Source organism: Rhopilema esculentum, unplaced genomic scaffold (assembly GCF_057945365.1).
Source record: "Rhopilema esculentum isolate cy_ngs unplaced genomic scaffold, ASM5794536v1 HiC_scaffold_23, whole genome shotgun sequence".
In the NCBI taxonomy this organism is placed as follows: domain Eukaryota; kingdom Metazoa; phylum Cnidaria; class Scyphozoa; order Rhizostomeae; family Rhizostomatidae; genus Rhopilema; species Rhopilema esculentum.
The window spans coordinates 1,606,950-1,629,028 of NW_028300834.1; the positions used below are offsets into that span (position 1 = coordinate 1,606,950).

Consider the following 22,079-nt stretch of genomic DNA (forward strand, 5'->3'; position numbering starts at 1 on the left):
AATTTAAATACAGAATAAAAAGCAGTGGGCCTAAGTTGAATCCCTGAAGTATTTTACGCCATACTGTCAAATTCCAGGCAGTTGATTCATTTAGAGAGAAAAATTTTTGACGATCTGTAATGTACGACTGAAACCAGCTCAACTCATGTCCCTTGAAACGGCAAGTCTCCATTTTTGCAAGAAGAAAACGTTGGTCCGCCGCTCAAACGATTTGGTAAGGTCCAAGAAAAGACTCCATGTCACTTTCGCTCGGAAGCCAATCTGATCAGTAATAAATAGCTTTTGTTTTGTCAAGAATTAAAAAAAAATTCTGCTCTTAGTTATTTCTGCTTAGCTGAAATTAAAAGTTCACTCATAAATAGTGCATATTGACCTCAATTCATTCCTCCTCCTTGTCACACTAATTCAATTCTACTGACAAATCATTTGCTTACATATGATAAATTTAACAGCTTTTTTTTATTAAAAAAAGACGAAGAACAAATTGATTGAGGCAATGTATAAAACTACATTGTTTTACAGGTTAGGACGAGCAGAGAAAAGAAACCAAATATGTCACAATCTTCTTTGATCTTTCCAGTGATCAAATATCTTCTTACTGGCGATAAAACTTATACACGAAATAGAAAACAAAATAGAAAATCTTTCATTACAACGGCAAATATACTGTAACAAAAAAGACCATCTAACAAAACCTGATGCTACAAATATTCGGTGACTCTTCAATAACAACTTCACGACAAGGTAACTGTAGTAGACTGAATTTACGAATAAGGGTACAAGCAAGGATATCACTTGACAAACACACCCTTGAAACACAACTTAATACAAAAAAACAGGCAAAACTAGTTGTATATAACAAATGCTTTCCACATAGCGAGAGGGCCATGACCATGTTTTAACTCAATGTAACAGTAACACGTTGCGCTTTTCAAAACACAAATCAGTGCTGCTTGCCCTAATTTTGTCTCGTCACATCTCCAAATTCTCCAGATTCTTCGCTTACACTGTCTATTTTCCTCAAGCCTGTCGCCAATTCGACCATTTTCTGACTCGTCCATAGGCTCTGACACAGGTTGTTAAGCGGGAAGGGGCAAAGGGAAAATTTAACACCGATGACAAAAGATTTTAAAAATGCTCTATCATTTTGCAAAAAGGTGGGGACCATGGCCGCGCGGCCCACAATCTTTCAAATCTATAGGAAACAATAGCTGAATCGTTTTTTCCTATAACATACATTGTTATATCTACTTAAAGTAGTAAGATCTTTATTAGTGATTTGCGCAGTGATAAGTGGAACTGTACTACCATGATGAAACTCTTTTGTGAGAAAAAGATCACACAACAAAATACACGAATATAGCATCCAAATAGAAAACTTAAAGAATACTTGAGCAGGTCAGTCTTCGATGTTCCAATATGTTTGAAACATCTTTCTGTGTGCAGTGGCTAATTAGCAAAAGATTCTATTTTAATTCATGCCCAGCCAACCCTCTCACTTGCAATCAAGGGCTCTTTATTCTAAAGTCTAATACTGTCCTTATTCTAAAAAATGCAACAAATTGTAAGCAAAAATCAACTATGTTAGTTATGTATTATTTTACTGGTACCCTTCTTGAAAGTTCGTATAAAAAGGCCCGCTCTTTTTAGTCTAAACACCATCTCCAACCAAATAAACGCCCTTGAAGTTATACGGTACAGTTTGAAGTTATACGGAACAGTGAAAGCCGGTATATAAGGAGGTACTTTTATAGGAAACTGTATGCTAAAATTAACCCTTTCTGTGGGCGTGGTAATCCCCTGAAAGCAGGAAATTGTTGCTGTTGTTGTGCTCAACTTGGTCTTTTCGTTCGGTTACCACAGAAAATGGCAGCAAGACAGGAAGGAGGTGCGGACAAGCGAAACATTTTCCAAGATGTATGTATATTTAGGTCTTTCCATTTGAATATGTTAGAAGCAAGAATATCAAAAGTAGCTACCAATTTTTATAGTTTTTGAGCTGAAGCGGTAAGGTAAGGGAAATGCAACTGTCTGTTGAAGAATTTCTAATAACTAGGCAAGGGAATTCGAAAATACAAACAGCGGCTATAACATTCCTACAGCTCTCTATTAATTGGGGTGGAATTTATCTAGCCTTATATCCATAAAGACAGATGTCTTTAGATTCTTTGTACATAACTTCAATGAAAAACAAGCATGGCTCGTCGATTTCAAGTTCTGGGGACTTATTTATGGAGGGAACAAACTTGTTATTATTTAGAGTTTGGCTTGACATGAGTGGTATGTTAGTACAATGTTCTGTCTAGGGTGATGTCACCCCAAAGATCTGTGACAGGCTCCTAGCCTTTAGCACAGTTATAGTTATAGTTATAGAGGCTTATTTTTATTACTGTTTTGTAAATGGAAAACCTGCCTAGCTTTTCTGTTTGGATCTTTGTTCAAATGTGACTAATTGGCTCAAACTCAAAATTTTTTCAGCATAAAACAAGCAATGACATATAATCAAAATTTCTTCCAAAAACAACAGAGAAACTAGTTAGAAACTTGAAAGAGAAAATTTGTTAGAACTGAGACTGATGGATGCATTACAGTTTTTTTTAAGAAACCAGTATATGAAGCATGGTGATGGTGGATCCAAGATGCAAACATAGTTTTGTTGATGGTGCACCTAAAAACTAGCTTTATTCAGTTAAAATCTGAAAAAGTTCATAGTTTTGGCACATCTAGCGTTTTTTGTTAATAATTGCGCATTTGCAACCTGAGTTGCAGGGCTGTTGGCATGCCCAAGATCTTGTCAAAAATGACCATACTCTGCAAACTAGATAAGAATAAAAATTCCAGCCTCAATGTTCTTAAAAAATTTCTGTCATGAGCCTGAATATATTCTTGAAGTATTCTTACTCTTTCAAATCAAATATATTTTGAGGGAACATCGCCCACCCTCAAGTTGAAGCCACACTTTTTGAAAAGACAAGATACAGGCCATTCTTGGAAAAACCTTTAATTTTGATTTTTGTTGCAGGTTTTCAGAAGAGCTGACAAGAATGGTGAGCATATTATGAAGTTATGGATAAATAAATGCCCACTTTCTCATTCATATAGGGGAACATGCTATTAAAAGTAGAGATATAGATATTAAACCTGGGGGGGGGGAGATCTTAATCAAAACTGTCTGTTCACAGTTCAACAATTTGTTTTCTATATCAAAGACTAAAGGCACAAAAATTATAGTTATAATCCTTTTATAACAGCTTTTTTGAACTTTGTGATAATCAGCACTGTAATTCATGAATTGATAGCATAACATAATGCATAGGTGGAATCTATGGATGCCAAATATTCATCAAAATATGTTTTAACATAAAAATTGGTGCAGAGATTTGCTTGTCAACTGAGATGAAAACTCAAAAAAAAATTTTTTTAACAATGTTGCAAATTTTCAAACTAGTGATCAAAAACAAATATCTAAGTACATTACGTTTTATTCTATCAAGACTTTTACATCTCTCAAGATAACATCAACTTACAAGTGCTACATCAACAGATACTCAATCTTTTTTGTTATGTAATTTTAAGCATATATAATTTGTCTGTTATAATAATAGTAGGCATGCAAATAATTTGAGGGTCCAATGCCCATTAGTTCTGTTTTGACTGCAATGTATCAATAACTCTTCCAATATCAAAATCTTTGGCAATGAGCAATTGTCCAAGCCATCCATTTTCATTGTTAAATCCCATTGTTTCCATCTGAGAAATAGCTTCATTGAGCCTTCTTTCAAACTCTTCTACTTCAGCACGTCTTTGGGACACATTTTCTTCACTTTTTTGTTTATCTGCTTCTTTTTCTGCATCACTCTCTTTGTTCAAAACAACAAATGATTCAGTTTGCTGCAAAAAAGAGGTAAAATTAGTGGATTTAAAGTTTACAAATAGATATTGCTTGCAGAAATTGTCTACAAGTTATTCATAAGAGATGTAACATGCAAGTGTAGATCATAATATATTTTCAAAAGACTGGGATGAAATTTACCATTGGAGTATCATCTGCATCTTTCTTCTCTTCATCACTTTCCCCTGGCTGTTCCTTGCCTTCTGCAGTCTCCTTTTCAGCTGATTTTTCAGGGTCACAAGGTGGCTGCTCACGATCCCATGTTGCATAATTTTCTATAAGAAGGAATTTAATCCTTCATTATCTTGAACTAGATTCACAAGCTACCATTTACTCACTGTGTTAACTGTGTTTCAATATTTTAAAGCAACAAAGCTAAAGGCAAACTCACAAGGTTTTCATTACTGACTAAGATTATATTTCATTTTAAATTTTTATCTTGTTTACTTCTTCTCATAAATTGCATTAGGCATTGATGTTTCAAATATGCCATGATTTCTAAGCTGTTTATGTTTAAGAAGAAATTTAAGTCTTGAGATCAATCCAAAAGCAGAGTGTTGGAATTTGAGAATCTTCAAGACTTATTGATGAAAAATGAACCCATCAAATCTTTAAGACATCTCTTTCAAATAAAATTTTAGATTAAGTGCTTACATCATTGCCTGCAATGCAAAAAGTGAAAATATGAAATTTAACTGTAATTTGGTACCTGGATCCATGAACTGTCTCACTACTTGTGACACATCATCAAAGACTTCCTGAAAGGAAGGGTAGCCTTGGTTTTGGCAATTGTCGGCAGGCTCTTGTTGGCTTGCTTCACTTGCTTTCTGTTCACCCTTGGCCTTTTTAGGGCATTCAGGGAATGTACCAAATGGGGGACCAAATGGACCTCCAAAACCACGTCTGCAACCACCACTTCCTCGAGGACCAAAATGATGTGGAGGTGGATGACAATATGGCCTTGGGTCTGGCCTTCCTCGGCTATGACAGCCTCTGCCTCTATGGTGACCACCTCGAGGGGCAAACATCATGTGCCAAAATCCTTGCCAAGGGTGTCTCTGTGGTGTACGGATACGTAGCATTTCATGCTCTGGATGGAATCCTTTACCCTCACAGCCACTGCAAAGGTCATAGTCTGGGCATGACAAGCATTTAAAACGTGTTCCAACTATCTCCTTATCACAAACATCACAAATGACACCAGGATGCTTTGTTTTTGCATCCCCAGTCAAACCGTCAGTTGAATCTCCTTTAACCTTTTCTGCAAAAAATGAAGGGAAACTTTTTTTAGGCAACTAGAATATTTTTAGGATTGCCATTATATCACAACTAGGGGAGATTTTGCAATCAAATGACTGCAATTACCACTTATAGACTGAAAATTGATACGAAATGATTATGTACCTTGAAAAATTTACAAATACTACTATCAATTTTACTAAACCCTCGTTAAAAAACGCTTTTCTGAATGAACTGATATTCAAATGCCCAAGTATACTTTCTCATTGAAATGGTATCAAGGAAAACATAGCCATTAAGCTAATTACAATAAAAAATAATGTATTTTAAGGGCAACGAAATAACATCGTTTAAAGTCTACAACCATGTGTCTGTAGATAGAATTAAAAGGGGAAAAGCTTATTTGTTTTATTAAATTCGCAATCATGTTTACGCTGGTATAACAAAAAATGCTTAACGAACCTTCGATGAAAACCTTGAAGCTACCATCTTCACGAGAGCTCCCAAGAGCAATCACAAGCTCTTCGTCACTGGAAAATGCCACAAACTCTTGATCTTCGTCTGAAAAGGCACAACAAAATTACAGCCACTGTTAAAGTACATTTAAAGATGAAAGTTGGGGCAGTCAGAGTGGCTGTATATATGCAAGGTCAAACCAAGACAGAAAAAACAGCCTTCGCCGATTTGAATATTTCGAGTGTAAAAAATCGGGTTCTCTTACCTCTCCAGTACAATGTGAAGTCTTTTCTTAACAGTGATGGATACACATGGCGAATTTTCTGTGTCAAATATTCAAAGCTGCTGCTAACATCTTCCGAGATCGAAAATCTTCGAATCTCTTGATTTGGATGCTCAAAGTTCAAGTATGCCTTGACAGAAACAGCCATAGTAGATTTTCTCTTCTGTGTATAGTTTCAACGTCTTGCCAGCTCTCACTGAAAGTGAATGTTGCTGCTTGAAAATTTTCGCTGATTTATTTATTTTGAAACTGCCCCTTTCACCGTGACACTGCATCTAGGCCATTCCATCGATGAAACCTTTGTTTTGGTATTTATGAGCATGCGTAGTTTATTTGAATGACGTAATTTGCTATTATTAGAAACGAATCTGCTGGTCGGCCGTTTTCATGATGAGATAGCATTACGCAATGTTTCCATTTTCTCGATGTATTGAGGAATATGACGAAATTGAAGTGTTCTGCTTCATCACATGATGATGCATTTTTTGTTGAGAATAGGCCTTCTCGAATACCCTCAGTTTTTTACAACCTTGCGGTGTTTTGTGTAACTTTTTTTTGGAGGGGGGGGAAGGAAGCGGGCGTTTGTTGTGGGATTATTTCCGTGTTATTGAAGCTCTTTTAGAATGGGGATGCAAGTAAAGCAAAGATCAACAGAGCCTTGAAAATAAAATTCGAAGGATTGATTTAAAAACTTGGCTTAAAACAGGAAGAACCATGAAGGAAAAAATTTGCTCGAATTAAGGCAGTCGAATTATCGAAAGTGTTCGTGAGGACAAGGATCTTCCAAGTACAATGAGCATATTACGGATAGAGGGTACTAAACAGTATTTTGAGAAGGGGGGGGGCATACCTAGTTAATTCGAATGACGTAATTTACTTTTATTAGAATCGAATATTCAGGTCGGCCGTTTTCATGATGACATAGCATTACGCAATGTTTACATTTTCTCGATGTATTGAGGAATATGACGAAATTGAAGTGTTCTGCTTTTTCACATGATGATGCACTTTTTGTTGAGAATAGGCCTTCTAGAATACCCTCAGTTTTTTACAACCTTGCGGTGTTTTGTGTAACTTTTTTTGGGGGGGGGGGGGAGGAAGCGGGCGTTTGTTGTGGGATTATTTCCGTGTTATTGAAGCTCTTTTAGAATGGGGATGCAAGTAAAGCAAAGATCAACAGAGCCTTGGAAATAAAATTCGAAGGATTGATTTAAAAACTTAGCTTAAAACAGAATTTGCTCGAATTAAGGCAGTCGAATCATCGAAGCTTCATTAAGTGTTTGTGAGGACAAGGATCTTCCAAGTGCAACTAAACAGTATTTTAAGTAGGGGTGTGAATGGGGGCAAAACATGCTTAAAACTAAAAGTAAGGTAATTTTTGCATGGTTTGAGAAAATTTTGGAAACTATAAGAGGGGCTAAACCCCTTAACCCGCTTCTACGGTCCCTGGGTTCTTCTCAAGTCTAGGTCCTTTTCTTAGCGCTTCCATTATTTGATAACAAGTTCTGAAGTTGGGATGTTCCTTAAAAATTTTGCTAGCTAGCGTATCTTTTATTTCTATAGAAACAGCGAATTATATTCTTCAATTAACATGGATAGAAATGAAATGTTCATAAAGTTTATAAAATATTCAATGTAATGCCCGGTTGTATTTGTCACCCACAAAGTAAACAATGAGCAACCAGCGAAGTTTCTGGTCAGCGGTCAAGGTGATGTAGCATGAGGCAATTTTGCTAAATTTGCAAAGTCTTTAGCAACATGATGAAATATATGAATGTCATGATGAATGTCATGATGAATGTGCAATATGGTATGTGCAATATGGTATGTGCAATATGGTATGTGCAATATGGTATGTGCAATATGGTATGCAATTTTTCACCCAAACTTCGAATTATTGCCATTAATTCACTCAGGGAATTCCCAACCTTGCCACTCTTCTCCACAGAGGCTATTGGGGAGGGAGATGGGGAGAGAAAAAGGATAGTAGGAGAGTGCACATTTCCACTCGGCGTTGGCTTTTTTTGTGAATTTGGTAGAAGAGTCTGGTTTGTTGCAAAGAAATGTGAAAACGGGGCAGTCTTCAACATTTCTTTAGATTTTTCGAATTCTAATTCGTCTGACTTTGATTAACCGTATGTTTAATAAGTTCAATTCTTGGGGAGGGGTGTGACGCGATAAAGTTCTATCCTTCACAATCAAGGATACGAAATCATGGAAAAAATACCCACTTCGACCATTTTAGCGATGCAAATATTTATATAGGATTTCTATGGTCCAAAACTCACTAGTCAAATTTTGGGGATCTAAATAATCCTTTGTCGGAAATTTTATGTCTCAAACAGTTCCTACACTCTGACTCAAATATGTGCATAAAATATTTTATTGCCCGAACCCCCGCGTGCTCATGGAAATTTTGATGGTATTTCAAAACTCACCCAAAAATTAAGAACACTTGAGATCTGTCGAATGATTTAAACACATTGTTTTCAGTTGGGAAGGAGGCAAATAAATTTCATTTTTACGTCATTTAAAGATATTTGTTGATCAATGAAAAAATTTCATTTAAACATATTATAAGACATTGCCCCCTTCCCTGGAATATGTAGTGCGTTGTTCTAAATATTGTTCCTAAGTCAAAGATAATTTTTCTAAATCAAAAGTTAGATAATAGGGTTGGATGTGAAGGAATACGCTCAAAATCCTTTTCCGGTGTGTTACCCTGTTGGAACTTGGGAGCAGCGTCTAAACCAATTTTGGAAGACTGCACATGATGTTTACGATGTAATTTTTATGTGTGACTAGGTACTTGATTTATGCCAACTTTGAAACTTTGACAACCCAGCAAATACTCCCGAGATGCTCCAGTGCGATGGCACAGTGCCGCTTTCGTGGAGATGGTGTCTTTGTCCTATGCTTCCTCGCCACCATTATCGTTTATCGTTTTCCAATGCCGATCAGTTTTGTGTATTTGGATCACAATATTTGTTGTATCATTATTTAATTTCACCTGTTTGCACTGAATGAGAAATATGCGTCTTTAAGCTATTTAGTCCGTCCAGGTTAAAACTTTTCCATTCAATAACTAAAAAATGACCATAAAAAGCAAACATAGCAAAGTTTAGGTTTTTTTTATTGCGCTTTTTGCCAGTCATTCCTTTTCTTTCGCTTTTCGCAAGACTGAGAATGTGAAGAAAACATAATTATTTGAGTAAAAAGATTTATATGAGAAATGTGCGAAAGAAAAGTGTGAGAAAGATAAATGTGCATTCAAATAATTATTTCACGGGTCCTGGTATATTTGGTATTCTATGCAAGGTAACGTAATACCACTCTGTTAATATCTTGCATTGAATGCCTTGGTGTCTCGAAGTCTTATTTCTATGCTTTTTTCTGCCCATTGTCACATTGCAATTGGAAGAAAAAGCGGAAACATAGCACATTATAAGTCCCAACAAACATAGGGCATTAAATATAGCATTTTTTAAAATGTAGCGAAATGTGAAAGCTCGCTGCAATTTCTGACATTTCATCAAGAAAGATAAAGCGCTGCATTCGGTTTTAGTTTTGCATTGCAAAATATGCTTGTTATTTATTTCATCTGTCATTATCTTCTGTATCCATTAACTTTTTTTGTAAATTTGTCTATTTTGAGGAGCCTTTGTTTGCTATTCCATTTTCCTTTCAGGTTTCCCTACGGTTTAAGGGTCTATTCTTTTCTTTTCGAATAATTTGCAATTTTTTCAAGAGAATTTGCTCTATTTTCAACTTATAGAATATCAAAAATAGAAGTAAAGGGTATGAAATTCCTGATCGTTGAATTTATCATGATCAGTTATGTATTGAAATTAATGTAGCGATAGTCCTTTTGTATCCATTGATATCCTTATAAAGTTTTGTTAAATTATTTAGACGACGGAGCTTTATCTTGGGAAGAATTCAAAGCATTTTTCAGTGATGGGGTATCTTCAGATGAAGATTTGAAGCGGCTCTTTAAAGAAATTGATACACACAATACAGGGTAATTGTTTTTCTTTTCACCATATATAGCTGCCATTTCATTTTTAATGGTATTTTTGCTTATAATAAGTGTCTGTTGAAGATGGTTCAATCAATCATTACAGTCAATGAATCAGTCAATCATACCAATCATAATACCAATCATCATAGCAAATCAATCATACCAGTCAATCAGTCAATCAATCAATCAATCAATCAATCACTTCCATCAATAAGTGAATCAATCAATCGAGTTTCATTCAAGCAACCATTAATTACAATAAACGATTTATGATATCAACTAACGTTATAAAAAATCACAACATAAAATACTATAAAAAATTGAATTAATTAACATCGAATAAGAAGAAATTTTAATATAAAATATTAATATGATAATTAATGGCTACTTGGGACACCTAGAAAAAACTAATAAGAGAGCTATCGAGCTAAGAGCCCGCGCTTAGAAATTCACGTTTAACTAGAAGTAGATTGAAAAAAAACTTTAAGACAACAAATCTAGGTAACAACTGAAAGAAAAACAAGGGAAGAAATTAAAGGGATGAAAAAGTATAGAAAAATAAAGAAAAAACAAAAAATAAAGAAGATAGAAAAGAGAAAGACTCGCTCAACTGCAAAACAAGGTCATAAATCTTACAAAAAATTGTGAGATCAAGAACTTTTATTTTGCTGATCAAGAATTCTAATAAAAAAAGGGTAAAATTTGCAACCTGTAATATGTAACATGTTATTTTGAATATTTGACCTTTTTGTATTTTCTGAAAAATTGTAACAACTGAAAATGCCATTATTGTATATTTATCTTGTTAAAAGTATTTTAATGACTCAGTTGTCTTTTTGTTTCAAAATATCTTATCCATTTTTATAATTTTTTTCAGTAACTTGGATGTTGGCGAGCTCTTTGGTGAGTGTATTCTTTGATTTTAAGATGTTTGTTAGAATTATTTGTCAAATTTTCTTAGCATTTGCATTGTTAAGGTCCTGATTTCTAATTCGTTCATGGTTTATTGCACTTATCTGAATATCTTACGGCTGTTCGATTTGTAAAACGATCGAGTTCGATGCCTTCAAGGCTTACTTCTTTGCTATAAAAGCTACAATCATCGTCTAGGTGCTTTGTCCAACAACAAAAGCAATGTAAGTGTTTGTCGCTAGCCTATTTTCTGAAATGATAGGGAGGGGGGGGGGGATAAAAATTCATATTTATCAGTGATTATGCCAAGGTTAAAAGATATTGAATTCTCTATAACTTTTTTACAGATAAATTTTAGTCCTATCAGTTTAGTTTTGTTTTAATAAAGTCCTGTAACGATCTTGTTTTTTAAGCGAATAAGAAAAAAGTAGCAAGAAAAGATTTAGATTTGTTTCATAGACAAGCAGGTCTTTATATTCTTTTATTTCAATGCTACTCAAATATAACTAATACTAGTTTTCAGTACAAAGAAAATAGGCATTTGGTTTTTAAATGCTTTTAAATTTACCGACAAATCTAGCTGTCTGTCTTCACTTCCACAAGACAGAGGTTTTTCACAATCCATTCTGTCAATTTTTTTGGCTATAACTGACTATATAAAAAGGTTGAATTGATTATGTGATTTGTTCACAGAATTCTTCACTAAACATCTTGGACCTTTTTCGGAGATTTTTGGAACCTTGGACATTATTGGGGCTTCTGTCACCCTAGCACTGAAAAGCTGCCATGAGGTTAGTTTTAAAATTCTACATTTGCTGCAAACGCCATTGCTCAGAGATCCTAAGACGTCGTATCTTGGGTGGCCTTAAGGGCCTACTAGCTCGCTCCATTTATGGGGGGGTTGGGGGGGGGTTTGGGTGGTGGGTGGACTCTTTCAGTAGAAGAGGGGTGTGAATTGTGTCGGCAGCCATTGACACAACCATAATAAAGTGTAGTTAGGGTTCCAGACACGATCGTATCAAAAACACACCCTTTCTTATGAGTTTACGACACTTAGCTTCTTCAGTCAGTTTTTCTCATCACATAACAGTTTTTTCAACCTTGAGTGACGGATGAATGCTTTTGCATCGGACATGATGATAATCTAGGCAACCTTTTTCTTGTGATCTTCTTGCGTGGCTACTTCTTTGTTTCTAGATGCATGCCTGTATATTATCAAATAAATCTTCAAGTTTCTTTTGTTTTCTTTTGCAGAAATATCCATCAAGCTCGGAAACGGAAAAGTTTGCAACTCGATTTCTCTTGCGCGAGGTATTCACTAAAAATACGCCTTTTTTCTACCGTTATCACAGATTTTAATCCAATTCTATGTGATCTTTCCCTTAAAACTATCCTAGGTTTATTAACTCACTTATCTGATACACTAGCTTTTCCTCTTAAGTTTTTACACAAAATCTCCGGACATATCAATGTTCTCCTTGAAAGCCGTGGCGTAACGCCGTCTAGGGCCGCAAGTGATTTTATATCCATCTTCGCTCAAGTTCAATATACTCTGGAAGAAGATTCCCCTTACCTTAGTTAACGAGAAAAATTGTCATTTTCATGTCTTGCTATTGTGTTGACATGCTGTACAACGTTTAAGGGAACGTCCTTGCCAGCCGTAAAGAGGAGCTCTATATCTTTTTCCCTAAGGCTCCATATACCTCCGTTACGACATTGCATGAAAGTATCTTTGAAAGAAGACTTGAGGTAGTCGCTCCAGTGCGTCAAAATGTCTTTACTTTTAACTCTTGTCATCATCTTCAAACAACATTGTCATCATTATTAAAGATCTTCAAACAATCTTTTTTCAAAAAAACATCTTTTTTAATGATTTAGCATCTTGTATTGAACAGTGTATTTGCCTTTACGATTGACTTAAAAGATGTTTAATACATTATCGGTGCACTGTGATAAAATTGATACAGGTGCTAAGAATGTTTTTGCATGATATAGGTGCTAAGAATGTTTGGATTTATTCAACATCACTTGGAAACTGCTTCAGAGAGTATGGATGATGATGAAAGGAAGAACAGGTTAATATCATTTAAGTTGACTTAATTTTTGCTGCAAACCTGTTTTTTCACTACCGTAAGTCCTCGAATTAGCTCCCTGGGGGCTTATTTATTTTTGATATTTTTGGATGGGGGCTTGTTCGAGAGGGGGTTATACGGGGGGATGGCTTTTTTGCGGGGGGGGGGCAATTCGAGGAATTACGGTATATGTATATATACGTACATTATTATAATCATTCATTCATTCATCAATCAGTTCATTCATTCATTCATTCATTCATTCATTCATTCATTCATTCATTCATTCATCCATTCATTCATTCATTCATTCATTCATTCATTCATTCATTCATTCATTCATTCATTCATTCTTCCAAGTTGCTGATACATTTCTCTTTCATCTTTATATAACTCAGAATAGTTTTGCAATTATATTCAAATGCAGATCAAAATATTTCCCCTTGCAAACCACTCCCCTTCAAATTATTCTAGCGTTTCGACGTGTTCTATGATAGGATGAGCTGGTATATAAACAATTGTGAATAAAAGCTGTGTTGCAGTTGAATGGCATACGAAAGGCGCTTGCAGATTTGCACCTATGTGCATTCAAACTGTTGTGTGCCTTTTTACGTCAATTTGCTAGACCGTTGTTGCATTAGCAACAGTCAGTACAGACAGCTGATATAGTTCAATTCAAACCAATTCAATTCAATTTCATTCGTATTTGAGGGTTTGCATATTTCAAGCAGAGGCACACTAAATTAATACTGTAATATATGTGATATTTTGACATAGTCTGACATCAATGTATATGGTTTTTCATTCGTTATTCATAGATCTACTCCAAGACCTGCTGATACCGACCAAACCCAGAGCTCAGTGAAACAGCGTAGAGCAATGAGGCGCATGGCAAGTTATCAGCAGCAAACAAGTTTTCCAGGTGACTTTTCAGCCTCATTTGTCTTTTTCGTCATTGAAATGTAGCAACAAGTTATCTAACTTTTAGGAAGTCTGTAAAGGGTAACTTTGTTTTACCAATTTTTTAGGTGTGATACTTTTGCAGAAGGTTTCATTTTAGTCCTAAATGAATAAGTATACCAGTTCTGTGTACGTGCTATTAGAAATATTTTAATGCCAAACTATGATTATCAATCTAATGTTTTAGCCTTTAATTATTAGACGTGCCCTTCATCAAGTCCAGATTGCTAAATACAGGCTTTATGGCAAGAATATTTTGATGACTTCAGCCTCTAGATTCAATTTCTTTTTGTGTATATAGCCAAGTTTTAATTGCTTTTTATTGTTTAATGTTGGGTTTTTCTTATAATTCCTTACTTACTGTCATTAATACGTTGTTGTAGGAACGTCTGGCCTCTTCCTCGAAAATGAAGTCAATCGCCTTTCCGAGTTGATTGATAAACTGGAAACGCTTGGAAAATTCGATGACAAGGTGAGAACATCTGAAATTTTTGCTAAAATGAGGATGTTTTGACATATGCAGCAAAAAAAGAATTTTGGTGCCTAACTTAGAATTTTTGATTGAACTAAGATGTTGCCCAAGTAGAGCAAATGCTCATGCTGTCTAGATGGTCGTTATCTGGTTGTGGTGTGAACAAGGACACTTATACTCATCATCTTGACGAATTCCTCATACGATTCTTATCAGTTTTGTTATTTCGTACATTGTTTTTATTTATTAAGTAATCTGAAGGGTAAGGCAAGGTACTGCAACACTTATTTTTGGCGCACAGCAATGCTGCCAAGTTTGATTTATTCTTAAACTATCGCTTTCAGCATTGTTTACTAATCGTTCAACAGACAGATGTCTCTGTGCTGTCTCTTTGGCCAAACAGCCCGTTAGGACGCTCACTTTTTGTGTTCCCACTGAAGTACAAACGGCTTTGTCAATTACAAAATGATTTTTTAGTAGCAAAAGAAGTTAAAATCTTCTCGATGCGCTGCGATTCTCTGTCCTACTAATTGTCACTTCAGTTGCTGTGATGGATTCATCCATCCACAAGCGTCAGCACAACAACATTGTCCCACAGCCTTGCACGTGACGCAGTCCTTTTAGAAAACTTTCGATTACTCAACAAATTTCCCGTGGTGTTCGGAAAGATTTGAATTCCTCCTCGTTTATGTCGTAACCTCAAAAACTACAATCGTAAAAATAGAATCAAGTTAAAAGTATAGCCTCCGCAGCCCCTAATCGCAATGTTGATATGCTAATTTCTATTCACATCTCGAGTTATGCTGGAACGTATATGCTGTCTGAATAACCAGTATTGCTGTCAGGGATTTGGTATCATCGCTTGAGGGAAAAAGTTATTGAAAAAATATTTGACCCAAATTGCCACCAACAATTTGCTTTTCTCTATTTTTAAACTCTTCACAGTTTTCTTCCTGAATTATTGCGTTTCTACTACTTTCTAAAAAAAATTTCAAGGCAATTTACTTTCCCAGTCATGAATTGTTTTTCCATCTTTTCTCGATTTTTTATTTAATTCAATTTATTTTGCAAGGTATCTTTGGACGTTGTGGAAGAAGAAATTGCAGCGCAAAATGATTTGGTAAGAAAAATAGCGTAAATTGTTTTGTGCAAATTGCAAGCGAATGTAATCTCTGTTACAAGTTTTGCTGTCATGTTGTTCTTTGCTTTCTCTATGATATGTTAGGTACTCATTGTTTTGAAAATCAATTTTTTAGTTGGAAATTGTCTGTCATAAATTTGAGATTGATGGCTCAAAATATGAAGAATTTAAGCAAATATTGCGAGAATATGTTATTGGAACTAGAAAAAATGACAACTGCTCAGGGTATGTCATTCATTTTCGTACTTTTATTGTGTAAGTTGTTATTAATTTTAGCACTTAATTCAGGAATTTGAATTTTATACTTATGTTACATGAGTGCTTTGTTTGCATGTTATTTCTTAAAAAACTATCATATCATTGCAGATGCCACACTACTCCAATAATCAGTCAATAAATTTTACAATAAATTTCTGCTTCAACAAATATTTTCATTGTCTGTCTGATTGAGGCTGAAGAAATCATTTTTTATCGAATTGATTCTCCTTTCTTTTATTTGAATCTACACGTATTCGTTGTTTCACGGTATCAAGCCTCATAAGTGAAATTCAAAAACAGCTATTGATGCAAACAGCAGTAAAAATACATTAATTTAGGCGATCATTTTGGTGTATATAAAAGAATGGTTTCAAGCTGCTACTCTGAGTTCATGCTTGATGTGATCATCAGGCAAATGTAGGCATGCCATTTTTTATTATCTATTAGTTCATATACAGTATATATTGAGCAAAACGTCGAGAACCAATGCTTTGCTGTGCATACCCAACATTTTCCACGGCCTACAAAGTTTTCATCCGCAGCAATCTTTGCGATATGAACTTATTTTAGTTGATACCTTTTATTGGTTTTCTGATTATATAATATGAGTGGTATCTTTTAGTATGTCTAAAAATGTTTACTTTTTCCAAGCCACTTTATATAGTGGTTCCCTCTCTACTAAAACATCATTAAAAACTATTTTGATTTTTTCAGGCTGTCTGTAAGAATGGACAAAGAATCAAAAGGTTTTGCGGTTTTTGAAATCTGGAATAGCAAACAAGAGCTAAACAAGTATGTTGCCAAAAATATATATTTTCAAAAAAAGGTTCATTCTACGGAAAATTATGCATTTTGTACTGCTTCTAGATTATCTCTCGTTTTATTTCATCTCCTTCTGTCACCAACAATATTGTCTATAAACAAGGTAGCAAGTTACAGTTTTTTATATGGATTTATAGCACTGATAAGCAGACCAAAATGTTGTTTATAATTTTAAATCAGTGAGAATCTAGAGGTGTATATTGTTACTAGAACAGGAGTTCATTTGCTTAGCCAGGAACTGGCAGGTAAAGACAGTACTAAGGTTTTTTAGTAAAAACTAAGTATTTCAAAGCCTCAGAAAATGTGCCCTTAGGAGTTTAACATGTTAGAAGGCATGATTTGGACATAACAGTGTTGATGCGATTAAGTGTATTGTTTGTTGTAGCAAGTTGACTGTCTTTCCTCCACGAGGTGCCATTCTGAAGAGTGCTTAATTGTGCAGATTGTGTCATATTCATTTCTTGCAACCTGTAATTTTATATTATTGAGATAAAAGTGATCTCATCAGTTTATTTTATCAATCGAAGAAACTCGATGTCCCTTTGTCTTCTGCACAGTGTGATTAATCAGTTATTGATATATTTTTTCGCAAAAAGACAATATGGTATCTACGTCTCCCTAAATTATGAGTAATCAGTATATACCTATCGTACTGAAGTAAACATAGTTTTATATGTACCAATTTTAATCATAGATATACTTTTTGTCATAATTTATAACATAAAATGGTTTACACGAAAAGCCTTCATCAAAACTATTTTCTGTCCTTGCTTGGCTTAGATACAATGAATGCAAATTCATGCTTCTATATTAAGCTTTGTGATTAGTGTAAATCATTTTGACATGGCTCCTATAAAAATCCCTTTGCTTCCAGGCATCTGGTTTCTGACTTATCAAAAACATTCCAACGAAGTGCCATTGATTGTTTGGTTCAACCCGAAGAATTCACTAAGTTCCAGTTACCCAGTAAGTACTTAATTTTATACAGCCATTTGTTTTTTATAGTCGAGAATAAGCTCCAGATAACTTCCTTACACAAATGTTTACTTTTATTTAATCGCCAGTTCATAGGAGAAGTTATAACTCATTATATGAATAGCACGCAGAAAATGATGATGATTTCAGTAAACATGAAATATATTTATCAATAAACATTTAAAATGATGTTAAACTTGTTTATTAAAACATGACAGTTCCATTATAGCTTCTTGTTAAAATTGTTTCTGTATATTTGATTCGAATAGCTTCATACAATCAATAATTGTTTTTCTTGCATTTAGGTTCATGGCTAAAACCAAAGTGAATCCCAACTGACAACATATGAGCACATTTTATGGTAAATAATTTGTATTAAAATTTTGCACTTTTATATGTGGGGTCTTAATAGAAATATTTCATACTTCTAAGATTAATGACACATACTTAGCATATCATGACTGTTGTAAAAAGTTATAATAAACTCTGGTACAAATTCATCATCTAACATTATGAATTTATCAACGTTGCATATTTGTAAACATAACTAGTCTATGCAGCTTTGTGTTTGTAAAATGTCCTTCTTTCTCTGCAAAGAAGAAAAATTTGTTGAAAAAACAATAAGCATAAATATTTGTTTTGATATGGTTCGGTTTTTATCTTTGCTCTCAATTGTTGGAAAGCCGCTTTCTTTTTGCAATCATGTGGAGAACAAACACTAGTTTGGTTCTGTGTCGCTTGAAACAGCGGTACATTTGTTGATCTTGCTGATGAGTAAAAGCATTTTAGTAGCACCCATTAAAGTTTGAATCGCCGGGTACTGTACACAGGTGTATCTACAATCGTGGAAAACCGTTTATCGCAACCGTGAATAAAAGTTCGCAATCAGAGCTTATAACCCCTCTCCCCACCCCCTCAGCCAAAAAAAGGTTCTTTTCCCCTAACGTCGATTATGGAAAGTTAACATTTACTTGAAGAGTTGGAGTGAGGCAGTTTTCTATATTTTTGCCATTTTTAACATACTTAACAATGTCAACTTTGTGCCATATAGTATATTTTATACCCAATTGCAGAGTGAAACATCTTTTTTACACCAAACATAATCAACTAACGAATGATAGGGTAAAATCCTATTTAGTGAACTAACTCTCGATTTTCATCCAGAAAGGTTACCGTGAGAATATGAAACGATTTGACATTTTCATGTATCTCTACACCATTTTATGTACTTGCATTTGCTACCTAGCAGCGGAAGGTAATTTTTAGGATACTGGATGCTGTGCTTATTGAGCAGTGTCCTGGTCCTTCCTCTTGATATGACCACACCTCGTGATTTCTACGCCTGTAAGGACAGAGAGCTGGCTACTCCCTACACTCTGGGTGAAAGTTTAGTCATGTCAGAGACTCGAACCACGGACCCTTGGGTCTGTAGCGCGGTAGCCTAACCAGCGAGCCATTCTCTTCTCTATAGCCAAAGAGAACAGGCATCGCTATACGGGCGTGTATTTCCTTTAACGCATCAGCTACCGATTTTTATATTCTATTCTATGCTTAGAATACCATGCACTGTTTAGAATACCAGTACGGAAGACCTGTACGACCGAAGCAATGTAATCCTACCCCACACGACTTATTTATCCCCCAATGATTCGTGACACCGCTAATCTATCGAGAAGGACCTTGCAACACACCACTCATGGACTTGCATTAGTAATCTCAACGTATTAGCTGAGTAGCCGTTCCGCATTGTTCTATCTGTTTTATGTCCAGTTGATAATTAAATCTCGCTTATTGCAAAGGAGTGCGATTTAAAGTTATAATGCACAATATTAATGACCTTTGAATTTCTGCTCTGCGGTTGGTAAAATTGAAATCTAGGCGATAGAAACTAGTTCATTCTTGTATGAGGCCTGTACTCAGAGATATGCTGGGGCATCTTAATTGTTATATGAAAATTTATTACACAGTTATAACTGCTTAGTAAAATCTTTCATTGGGTTTGAATGCACAAAATTCACGATACGTACGAAAAAGATTTAAATCAACTAGAAGAGAGGGTCGCCTATTGTTACTTCTGGTGAAAGTATCACAGACCCCAATGTCGCTTGAAAAGATTATGGTCTTTTTTGCGCTGCCCAGAGGTTTCAGGTCTCTATTTTGAGACTACTGGGTACCTTCATACTTTCTCGTGGCATCTTTTCCACAATTTGAACCTACAAATCTGCATATTCACATATTTTCAGTGTTCAAGATTTTTTTGTCAAAAATGATTCATATTTGGCTCTATTTTAAGTGCCCTGCTGCAAAAGTTCAAATGACAAAGCGCTCAATTTAGACATTTTTTAAATGAACTTTGCTGCCATTTGAACCATGCGATGCCACAACAAACATCACTTATGTACATACATTCCTCTTGGTCGTTTTGACCTATTTTCTTGTCCTTTACCATAAATTTATGTCAATACTGCCGAACCATCCCAAACCATACGCTATGCATTGCAGAAGCGTGCTCTATGTTGACAAATGGCTAAAGGATTTTCTCATTTCCACAAACCTCACCAAACTTTTAATAAAATGCGTTCAAGTAAATATAGACTGACAATGCAGCGAACCACTCCTATTTTTTAGTTTTTTTTTCTGAGAACTTTGCCAGTGGCATTAACTGTAGTAGTACTATGGAAATCAGAAGACAGCCCCACGATTCCCCTTATAATTTGGGCCAGATGATTGCTAAAGAACACAGAAAAAAATCTCAGTAAGTCATGAAGTTGAGAAGTAAATAAGCAAAGATAAGAAAAACCAATAACATATGCTGGATTAAGCCGGCGATAAGGATGATTATTTTTACCGTGCTGGAAAGTTCGCTTTTTGCACGCCATAGGTTTTACCTCAGTAGTTTTGGTTGCCGATTCCTACTGCCAGCCTGCCTAAATTCGAGGGGCACGCCACGCTTCGCTAAGCAACCATGACGGGAGGATAGTTTATTTCTCTGACGGGGGTGTGCTGTTTATAAGGGTATTGTTTTCACGTACCTTAAACTCTATAATATTGTATCATTTTAAATGAAAACGGTACACAGGCATCAATGGGGTAGCCAGGCCAGGTTTGGGAGGTTCTAGCCCAGTGGACTACCCACGAAAATGTCAAACCTAACAGTACTGGTCCAGGGGTCTACCCACGGGAAATATTCTGCAGACCACGCCCTTAAGACTACGGTAAAACGCATCCTATTGCAAATATATTTTAAGAAAGGTATGCTATTTTTAAGTGCCATCAATCAGGACCAAAAGACCTTTTGATATGTGATGAAAACGTTTGCGACCACGCCCTATAGATTAGCTTAGAATGCATCAACTGTCAATAGCTTGTTCATATCTTGAATTTGATATTCCTATTGCAGTTTGCATTTTTCTCAGAGACCAACTTTATTAGGCTAAGGGGGGGGGGGGACCAAATTTTCTAGGTTAGAGGGGGGAGCTGCTGGATTCGAAGAGCAACAAATGAGCAGTTTGCCTCTGCAATGTTTTCTATTTTTCTGTTAAAAGAGTGAAACGTTTTTTGCCGTTTCGAGTCGTGCCGTTTATTAAACATACTTTTTATTTAAACATTACTACAGAAATCTCTCAGCGCAAAGGGAGGGTTATAGTGCCATGATTTTCCATGGTTTTTTTAATTGAAAAAGGTTCCGTATAAACAGAAGATGAACCCGAAATAACTACACCAGGGGTTTCCAACTCTTTTTTTGGATGGGTTATTGACGGAATCTTACTGCACAGGCGGGCCCATTGAATAATCACATCACACATTAAACTTGTGGTTGACGTGCAAAGAAAGTCATTTAAATGTTTTTCTGTATGCTTAGATTGTAGCTTGACTTCGTCTGTTCAGCTTCGTAATAAAAATGCTTACAGTAATGCGAATGAATGCCTAATAATGAGAAAGTATACCTAACAGTTTGAAGATATACAATACTAATAATGAATCATGAAAATATACTCAAGCACCATAGACGTATATACTCAATATACTCGAGGGATAAAACTATTGACTTTGCACGGGCATGGGCCACATATGCCCTCGCGGGCCACAGCTGGCCCGCGGGCCGTATGTTGGAAACCCCTGTCATGCACATGCAGTGTATAGAAAGCTTGAGATAGCATTTTAAATATTACGACACGTCAGCAAGTCTTCAAGTTAAAAATAGCACATTTACGCTACGCCAAAGCAATTACGCCAAAATTTTGGCGGAGAAATGCGCCAATATTTGGCGTACGTAACGCTGTTGTACGCCAAGGATCTTTGGCGTAACATACATGTTTTCCAGTATGGATTTGTAAAACAGTATAGCTGTTTTTGAGTCGTCTTTTTGATTGATGCCCAAAGACAGATTTCAATCAATGGAAGCCAAAGTATGGAAACCAATAGCCAATTGTGGAAACAGACTTTTGAGTTTCTCAAAACAAGAAAGATCGCGAAGCGATTTTGGTCAACCGCTTAGCAAAGGAATGATTTTTAACAATGTAAAGATTCCCGAAGTTCAGTCTTTATTTATCATTAAACGTCTGCTATATATGAC

General features: G+C 35.5%; 2 protein-coding genes across 2 annotated transcripts; one reads left to right on the forward strand and one right to left on the reverse strand.

The window, feature by feature from the left end:
* The first annotated feature begins 1,817 nt into the window (after positions 1–1,817).
* LOC135690666 (N-terminal EF-hand calcium-binding protein 1) lies at positions 1,818–20,933 on the forward strand. Its single transcript, XM_065208282.2, has 14 exons — positions 1,818–1,917; positions 3,023–3,047; positions 9,783–9,891; positions 10,769–10,794; positions 11,497–11,594; positions 12,058–12,114; positions 12,799–12,878; positions 13,694–13,797; positions 14,219–14,307; positions 15,380–15,427; positions 15,564–15,673; positions 16,421–16,498; positions 17,403–17,494; positions 17,809–20,933. Exons 1-14 carry the CDS (start codon positions 1,867–1,869, stop codon positions 17,829–17,831), a joined length of 990 nt encoding a protein of 329 aa, XP_065064354.2. The 5' UTR covers positions 1,818–1,866; the 3' UTR covers positions 17,832–20,933.
* On the reverse strand, positions 3,399–6,174 carry LOC135690665 (uncharacterized). Its single transcript, XM_065208280.2, has 5 exons — positions 5,853–6,174; positions 5,594–5,692; positions 4,602–5,153; positions 4,034–4,167; positions 3,399–3,891 (listed from the first exon to the last, which is right to left on the reverse strand). Exons 1-5 carry the CDS (start codon positions 6,016–6,018, stop codon positions 3,640–3,642), a joined length of 1,203 nt encoding a protein of 400 aa, XP_065064352.2. The 5' UTR covers positions 6,019–6,174; the 3' UTR covers positions 3,399–3,639.
* Positions 20,934–22,079: the final 1,146 nt, after the last annotated feature.